We start from the raw sequence: 9730 nt of genomic DNA, 5'->3' as shown, positions 1-9730 counted from the left end.
GGAGCCGGGCGGCGGGGGAGAGGCTGTGCGGCGGGGCAGGTCCGTTCAGCCCGGCTCGGCTCCCAGCGGCGCGAGAAGCAAGAGCCGAGCTGGGCGGATGCGCCTGTAACGCTGCGAGACGGCGCTCCCGGGCAGACGGCCCCTTCCTGCTGCTGGAGCCCAGTAACTCGCAGCCCTGGGAAGGGGCAGGCTCCCGTCTCATTAGGAAGGAGCCGCTCCTTTTCTCCCGGAGCCTGCAGGGGCGCAGAAGGTAGAAGATTGCTGCTAAGTACCAACAACTCTAAGCTGTTAGCACTAGGCACTGTAGGTGGTAACTGGATGTATGGGAAAGGAAGAGGGAAGTTACCCCAACCAACCTGCTTCCTAGGATTCACAGAAGAGTGAAGGAAAAACAAGCGGCGGCTACTGTATTAGAGATCACCTCATCTCATTCTACCCCTGCCACGTGCAAAGCAGTGGCTGTTTAAGAGCAACTGATGGATAGGGAATGCCCTCCCAGACGTTATGGTAGACCTAAGTATAGAAAACTCATGTTTCATAATCCAATGAGAAATGATAGGATGAAGCATAAAGAAATATTATTCACCAAGGTTTTTTGCAAACGAACACGACTGTGGACAGCCTTTTTGTGCACTGGCTTGCCTTTGTCTTAGATTTAATAAACCACATGGTATCCCATTACTATTAGTTTGAACTATCATGGAAACCACATGTGACATATACCACCATTCCCATTAGTTCATGAATGACTCATGCCCCCCGCAGCAGCAGCAGGAGCGAAACAGCGGTAAGTGGGCAGCTCCAGCAGATGCCGATGGCGCTGTCAGTGGCAAGGAGAGGGGGGATGGCAAGCACCAACCAGGAATCAGCGACCACCACCGGGGTTGGCAGCGAGGTGGGGGTGGCAAGTAGCAACCACCCACAGGTTGGTGGTACCTTTTCATAAGGGATGCACCACGTTACCTGTTGCTAATGCATTAGTTTGAACTATTATGGAACTAGATATTGTACAGTTGTTTACTAAAGCTAGGACAAAGGTAGTCTAGGCTAAAATGGCCCCCACTGAACAGAATAGTCAGGATATTGCCATGCTATGGCTTTATATGCTAGCCAATATAAAAATAAATAGTTGGATTTTACTATGAGTTCAACTCAGCACTGTAGGATCCAGCCACCCAGTCATGAAAAAAGGTCCAATTCCTTTGAAATTACAAAGCAGCATTTGGCCTCTGGCACTTGTAGGCAGCAAAGTTCTTCAAGGACAAGAGTACCACTGTTTCCACAAAAATTTGTTAGGTCACATATTGCACCTGTGCATGGCATACTGCGAACACTGAAGCAGCCACAATCTTTTAATAAAGTCTCCAACTACCATCAGTGAGCACCCTGTCCCACTCATGTCAGGGGAAAAGAATTCTCTGGACAAACGCTCCCAACACCTTCCCTCCAAAATCAAAAGGAAGACCCAACACAGGGATCAGCAACGTTTTTGGCCTGAGTGCCAAAATCACCCCAACCTCCATCCATACCTCAGCTTGGTGTGCCAGAGATGGGGAAACTGCAAGGGGCCCAGTCCTCCTTGCTGGCAGTGGCTACAGGTTTCCCTCAATTTATGCAGGTTTATATGCAAATTTGCTCTTACGCAATGAGCATATTTAGACCCATAATTCGTTATATGCAATCAGCACAGATGCGCCCCCTGCAAGCAGATGTGGGGGGAGGGGAAGAGCCACAGCCCCACTCACCCCAGCCCCAGCTGCAGTGGCCCCAGGAGCAGCTGGTGCCAGCTGCCTGCAGCCTCTGGGCTGCACTATGTTCCACCTGTCCTCCCACGCCTGGGCTCACCTCAGCTCCTGGGTTGCACCGTGCCATGGTGCAGAGGGCTGCTGTCAGCTACTCCCGGGGCTGCTCCAGCACAGGCTGGGGCGAGCGTGGACAAGAGGAGCCCCGGGCAGCATGAGGTGCAGCATTCACCCCAGCCCCGGCTGCAGAGGCCCCGGGAGCAGCCCACACCAGCTGCCTGCACCAGAGCATGGCACAGGCCGGGAGCAGAGGTGAGTGGGGACAGGCAGAGCACAGTGCAGCCCAGTGGCTGCAGGCAGCTGGTGCTGTCTGCTCCCAGGGCAGCTGCAGCCAGGGATGGGGAGAGTGCCGCTGTTCCTTCTGCTTTGCTGCCCTGTGCAGCCGGGCAGCAGCACCCCTTCCCCAGTACCTTTCCTAGTCCCAGCCTCACTCCCTCGTTCCCTCATCACCATGGGAAACTATCCCTAGTTGTTACATTGTAAAGTGGGTTCTGCAAATTCAATTTATGCGCCATTCTCCAGGAACACATGTACAGCATAAATCAAGGGAAACCTGTACCAGAATGCCCCTGGGTGGATGGAAGGGAGGGGCGGGGGTTGCACTGCCCCACCCTCTTCCCTGCTATACGCTGAGCTGTGCATGTACCCACCGCTGCCACGGAGCTGATGCCTGGGCTTGGGAGACCAGCACAACTGTGTGCAGCCTCCCAGCTGCCTTGCACAGCTGGCCCAGGCCCTAGATAGCTGTAGCAGGTGGCTGGAAGGCTGCAAACAGCTATGCTGGGCTCTGCTAGGGAGGAGCCAGGGTTGCACTGCCCCAGGTCCCTTCCCGGCTGTGCACCCAGAGATGCGCACACAGCTGCCACAGCCACGTAACTGGTGCTAACAGAAGCTGCCCAGAGTCTGGGTTGGCTGTGGCATGCTGAGGAAAATAGCCTTGCATGCCATGCTCTGGCACACATGCCCAACTGTTGTCTATCCCTGACTCAATATATCCTTTCCCTGCCAGGCTAGAAAGATGCTTGCAAAGCCTGCAATGGGATGTCAGTGCAAGGCAAGATCTTTATGAAAGTGAGGCTGTCAACTCAGAGTTTCAGATCAGAAAGTGCCTCATTTTTAAAGGTGCAGTGCTGAAAGCAAAAGTTTACAGCTGCCTTCCATAATTTATAGTGAATGAGATCATCCCATTCCAGTTTACACAGGCTTACCTGTGGATTACTTTACAGTACTTGACCAGACATCTGAGCACGTAGAAATATCGTTTGTCCTAGACATGCTGATAAACATCAGAGAAGAATGACAAATGCATCATCAGAATTCGGAACACCATACAATTAGCATTTTTTTTAAATAAAGTAGGAATAAGCAATTTGCCTCAGGGAGTCTAATTAGTCAAAGGAAGAATCTGGTACAGAAGACAGGTTTCTAGAATGCTGCCTTTTTCAAAATAGGGAATTAAAGGAGTCTGGTTATATAAGGATTCTTTCTGGGAAGTCTTCTGGGCATTTTGTGTGTCAAATTCCTACACTTACATCCAACAGTACAGTAATAAAGGATGGGATAGACAAGTGATAATAGGAATCCCTCCCACCCCTTTTAACAGGGCTCTTGTGATTTGAGGATGTTGTGAATTAGACTTCAAATGTAAAGACAGCCATACAACTTCCCCTTGTCTGACTGTAGATCAAGATCACTAGGAAAGAAGTGAAAAAGCTGGAGGAGAGTAAAATAACAGTTTTTAAACGGACATTCCCTGAAGAGTTCTGCTGTACTTCACTACTGCAAGATCTCACTTAATTAAAGAACAAAACAAACAAACAAACAAAAAAAGAAATTTGAAACTATTCTGCAGTTCCAATTCATGCTCTAATTTAGCAGTCTGATATACGACTTCTTGCATTTCTGAAGCATTTCAATAACTATTATGAGACTAAATCAGTGCAGTATCAGGAATTTAATTTCTACTAAAAAAAGTGAGCTGAATTTAAAAACTGTAGGAGATGCACAATAGTCACTCCAAGCTGGGTTTTAAAGATATAGAGGTTAAAAACAGAAATGGTTAGTCTAGCAAAATCTCTCTTGGAACATTAATTACATTGTCTATGAAACTCGTATCAGCCTTCCTTTCAGCATATTGCTTCTACTTCCATATCATCATGGAATTATAACTATAAAAGGGGACCTCAAATTCCAACCCCCATGACCTATACTGTAACAGAATATAGTTTAACTTTAACTTTAGTTCCAACACCTGAAGAGGGAAGAGGCATTTCAGAAGTAACAGGAACAGGTCTCGTGCATCCAATTTTCATGCCATTTCACAAATTTTTCAATTACGTATTGGTTATCTATTCAAGAAAACCTCAGTTGAGGAAAATCAGTATACAGAATCTGACCTATGGTATCTTAAACTTACTACAATATACAAATTACTAACATCACAAAAATAGGAAAGATTACTAACATCACAAAATAGGATAGCAAATAATATGCAAATATTCTAGTAAAGTTACTACATTAAATGGAAGCAGGGTTTCTTGGGGTTTTTGTGGGGTTTTTTTAACTGTTAACTTTCCCACCTTTATAATGCATCTGTTGTCCACTGATAGACTAGGGACACGCAACAGGAAGTTAAAATATCCTATCATTTGTTGCAGCTGAAAACAAAATGCCGACATTTTGATGTAAATATAGAGTTAGGACTACAACAAAATGGAAATTAATTTTTATTTCAGTACAAACATTACAAATATTAGCAAAGAGTTTTTAAAACTGAAAATTAACATATCCAACATATGAAAGCGTGCACACAACCATTAATAGAAATAGGGTGACTTGAGAACAAGATACGGTATACTAGTTATTTTCTGAAAATTCAAAAATTATTTCATTTTATTTTTTTACAAACTTTAAAGTTAGAGGCTTAATTAGAAGACTGAGTATGAGACTATGAGGTAGTTTTAGTTCAGCTACCCTGGTTAAAGGGGTATATTGCATCACACTCAAGGCTTTCACTGAAGTAAAATACAGGTATGTATGTTTGTTAGATGTCAAGATGCTGTTCTGACCTCAATCCAAACTACAAAATAAGGGAACTAAAGATGAAAGCCATTCTCCATTACAAGCAGTGAGAATTTTACTGTGGATTTCAACAGAGCGAGGAAGTCACTGAAGATTTCACTCTACAAATTCACTTGATAAAACACTAATGTATAAAGGAGTTTAGATGTAGAACATCCCATTTCTAATGAGACATCCAAAATATTTCTAAAGGACAAAGAAGAATCACTAAGTTGACTCAATGTGAGAAATGTGTAAAAAGTAAACAATATACATAAATATAAAAGATAAAATGCTAGGGGTAGAATTTAAAAAGAAAACAAGAATGGGCATGGGAAATAGGGGAACTTCCTAGTATCTAGACAGACATAACAACAGCTACACCACTATAAGATGTTCCTGTATAAACTGCTGTATCTGTTCATGCCTATAGCAGCAAAAAAAGAGCTCAGTCACTTCATTTATAAAGTATCTATTTTGCCTGTTGAATTAAAATGGTCCTAAAGTTTTCTGTCACTCAAAGCAAAATCTGTAGTTTTTTTCACCGGGTACAAAAAAAACAAAAAACAAAAAAAATCCATAGATTTTTAGTCACCCATGCAGATCTTTCCTTTCACATACACTAAGAACCATATACCGAAATAGAAGTGAAATTTAGGAATGACCATCTAGCACCTTAAAGCAGATTATACTGTACTACTGAGTACTTACAGGGACCTTGGTATTAACAAATCCTATTTTCTGAAACAAACCAGTGAGTGCAAGATAGTGCAATGATATAGGTAAACCTCTGGAGTTTGAGAATACAGACTAAGATCAACTTCATACAACCTACATGGTGCACTCAGCATTCACATGCTATTCCAACGGTAATTTATATTCAGCAGTACGTGTACAAGAGGTTTTTCTCTAAAATTCTTCATCTGTACCATCACAGAAGGTTACACTGAAAAACACGTTCATGTGTCCCAGCTGGAAGATTGAAAATGTAAATAAATTAAGGAAAGTACATTTTATTTAGATAATACATTGCTATTTCCAAATCTGTTTAAAATGCACAAGGTTTTTTTTTAAATATACAGCAAAAGCTGTGTTAACCGGCACTTTATTAGCCAGAAAACTCTATTAACCGGCATCCAAGGGACGCAACAAAAGCGAAACCGGAAGTACCACTTCCGGGGGACTCCATGGTTTGCCGCCGCAAGCCAAGTTTTTTCTTTGCCACTTCTTCGGCCCACGATGAAGCAGCCTGAGCAGGGCAAAGCAGCCTGCACGGGGCCCCCCTCACCATCCCCCGGGCACAGATGCCAGGGAGTGCACCAAACGGTGCACATTTGATTAACCGGCATCCCCCATTCCCAGGGGATGCCAGATGACAGAGCTTTTACTATATATTTAAAGTTGGTATTACAACTATCCTTTCAAATCTTGTCTTAGTTCTTCAGATTTTTGTCCAATATTTTTTTCTAATTACTCTGAGAAAAGTGTAAGTCTGAGAACCACCAGAGCTACTGAATCTGAGATTGCCCTTTTATGCTAGCACGCCTTATTCATTATTATTATTAAGTCAACACAGTTCCGTTTCATAGAATCATAAAAATAGTAGGCCTGGAAGGGACTTCAGGAAGTCATTTGTCCTCTGCTCAAAGCAGGATCATTCCTCACTAAAACATCCCTGTCAAATATTTGTCTAACCTGCTTTTCAAGACTTCCAAAGATGACAATTCCACAACCTCTCTCATCTTATTCCAGTCCTTAAATGCATGCCTTTGCCCTCCAAAGGTTGGAAGAAAATACAGTATTGATGCTAACTATATTAAGGTGGATAGGGAAAAAGAACTCCACAGAGACCTATTTTAGATACAGCTGGAGAGTTAATTGTTAAACTATTAAGTAAAGCTGACATGCAAATCATTTTTGTCATGCATAATAAACCAGAAGATAAAATAAACACGTCAAGGTTCATTTATCAGCTGAACCCCAAAACAAACCCCTTTATCATGGTGGTGTTAATTCATCTGGCTCTGGGGAGCCAATCTCAGGGCGGAATTCAGAGTGCGGGGTTGCATCATCCAGCCCTTGGGGCTGGAATTCAATGGCAGCAGCAACTGCCACTCCTCTTGCTTCCACATTTCCGGCCTGCAGGCCAGATGACACAGCTCCACACTCCAAATCCTGGTCACCCCTGCTTTAGTTTATTTGGTTGTAATAGGATCAATGGGATAGCACAAGATACTGGAAGTCTGGCCTAAGAAGCCAGACACTTCCCCTTCCTTCCCCCAAGTTTTGCTGGAGTTCAGTGATAAAAGTGCAACTGACAATATTACGCACGCAGAGCATCTGAATAGCCTCTTTTGACTGACACATCATGGTAAGACAAGGCATTCTTGATACCACTCACAGCCAAGGGGGAAGACCATTCAGAGGAATACACATTTCTATACTTTTTAAGATGAAGAATCAATATAAAGAAAGATGTTTCCTGTTGTGTATTATACATTATTTATTCAACTACTTCATGATTTGATATTACTGCAAAAGTTACTGAATGAGTGAACCAGGTGTGAATGTGAAATTATAGGCATTCTAGTACCTCTTTTTCATGACATGCACGCTCATTGAAACTACAGTGTTTCCAATCAGTTAACCAGTAAATGTTTGTAACAAGCTTTAACAAAAGAGAACATATTCAACAAGACTAAAAGGTATAGGTGTGTACACAGCTGTTTTAGGAAAAGGATATCAGTGCTTCAGAGTTTAAATGGCAGAGCAGCTTCTCTAAAGGAGGATAGCAGCACAGCGACGGAACACAACCCAGCATGATTAATTTGTGCTTGGCTCTTGTAAGAGCAACATTAAGACGCCTCCAGTCCTTCAGAAGTGTACCAATCTGTTAAAAGCAATTTTTTTCATATCATTGCAGCATTTAAAAGAATGAAGTTTTGAATTACAACTCCCCCATCCTCAGATTTATAAATCTGAAGGACACTGTGCATTATATTTCTTAAAAGAAGACAAAGTTTGCTCTAAAATAGGTTTGGTATAAAATGCATTTACAAAAACCTTAGGGTCACATAAATGATGCCATTTAAAATTGTTACCCTTTTATAATTAATATTGGCTTGCATTTTTTCCAACTCTACCAGTGCAGTCACATGGAACTGTATATCTGAAGATACAAAAATTAAACTAACTAGTTAATTTCCATTGCTCAGTGAGAAACCAAGTCAATAAATAACAAAAGTAAAAATGAATTTTCGGATCAATTTTAAACTGAATATGTTACCAGCAAAGTGTTTAGCAAATGTTTTTTCCCCCCCAAACACAATCAGATTAAAAATAGTGTTTCTAATATTACTGCTTAAGTTAGATTAGCCACCCAGTCTTCCTCACACTGCAAGTACTATTGTTGTTTTAAATATGAAGAACACCCCTATTCCTTAGATATGTCCACATTGCAGCATTCCTCCACAGAAGGGTAAATTAGCCATTGCTGAGCACTGTGCTGCAGTGACTATACTGCACATACACATAAGGTAGCATACACATCTTTTTACATTACACTGAAGTATGTAATAGCTTCAGGGACTCTGATATCACACCCTAACATTTATGAAAGGTCTTTAAATTCTTCAGTATTCACTCAAACACCATCAACTCACATTATCATCAGTATTATTTCTGACAAAAGATACTACGATGATACTTTTGTCTCTCCCTTGGTATTTGTCGACAGTATTTACTTCCACTTTATTGACATAGGAGCCTGTCATCAAGTCAGTGATTATCTTTAACTGATGTCTGTATGGTGATATGATACCGATATCTGAAGGTTTACAGCCAGCCTAATTAGAAAAAAGGAAAAGACCTCACAACACAAGCAATTTGCATTATTTTATTACCTAGACATTCTCTAGGACCTTCCAATTCTATCAAAGTTGACTATAAGTAAGCTGGGCAGAATTATATAAGATTTTTATCTATTTAAACTTTTAGGATTACATGAAATTAGGGGTGAGAGGCAGAAAGTTTAGTAGTGACAGTACACTGTCAAAAGCTTTATAAAAATCACATGTCAATATATAAAAAGTAAATATCCATAAATCAATAAATCATACCCGCTTTAAATCATTCTGTTAATTCATAAGAAAAGAGCTGGGTAGCCAGGAAACAGAAAAAGACAGCAGCACTCTCATAGCTCTGGGAACAGGGGGAAGTGGTAACGGTGGCCACCCTCACCCCTCTGTACTTAGTGGCCAAACCTAACTATAATATAAGATGGCATCCCTTGGAAGGGGATTTGCATTATACCATCTTTTAAGAGTGAGGCCAAACTTTTGGTTTATATGGCAAATTTTACACACATGCTTCTGCATGAGATGCAATCTTATACCATTGTTGAAATGTAACGCCCACCCTCCAGATAGCATATTAAAAAATGAGACCTTAATAAATAAGGAGGTGAGGAAGACGACTAGTTTGGCTTCCATCACATTACTAACACCACCTTTTTCTACGCATTCTGGTGCTGGAACCTGTATGAAGAATTAAACGATAATGAGTTTAAATAAATAAAATGTGATTCCTTATATCACAACAACTCATACTACATTACCTTTCAATAAACGGCATAAACAGAATTTTTAGTTCTTTTATGATTAAAAGAAAAATTAAATCTTGAATAGCCAATGGAAAATAATCTTACAAGACTGATTTTTTCAGAAAAATAGATCGAACCTCCCCCTCCTCCACAACCACCACTAAAAAACAAAATTTAAACTAATCTGATAAAAAGACAAAACCTACAGTTCTTAATAGAAATGCAGCAATTCTGAAGATACCACAACAAAATAAATAAAACAATGGGG

General features: G+C 41.5%; 1 protein-coding gene across 3 annotated transcripts in view; it reads right to left on the bottom strand.

The window, feature by feature from the left end:
* Positions 1–4594: 4594 nt before the first annotated feature.
* Positions 4595–9730, bottom strand: part of DNA2 (DNA replication helicase/nuclease 2) — a 36994-nt gene continuing 31858 nt past the window's right edge. For all 3 annotated transcript variants that reach the window (XM_025193243.1, XM_006036852.3, XM_025193244.1), the window contains 4 exons: positions 9308–9397; positions 8525–8707; positions 7606–7752; positions 4595–5850 (listed from right to left, as the gene is read on the bottom strand). In XM_025193243.1, coding sequence (XP_025049028.1) covers positions 5794–5850; positions 7606–7752; positions 8525–8707; positions 9308–9397 — 477 coding nt within the window. In that variant the 3' untranslated portion in view covers positions 4595–5793. The remainder of the gene's footprint in view (positions 5851–7605; positions 7753–8524; positions 8708–9307; positions 9398–9730) is intronic.

The sequence above is a fragment of the Alligator sinensis genome, unplaced genomic scaffold, assembly GCF_000455745.1.
Source record: "Alligator sinensis unplaced genomic scaffold, ASM45574v1 scaffold1841_1, whole genome shotgun sequence".
Taxonomy (NCBI): domain Eukaryota; kingdom Metazoa; phylum Chordata; order Crocodylia; family Alligatoridae; genus Alligator; species Alligator sinensis.
Note: the sequence above shows the minus strand (reverse complement) of the source record. Positions and strands in the feature narration are given on the sequence as shown.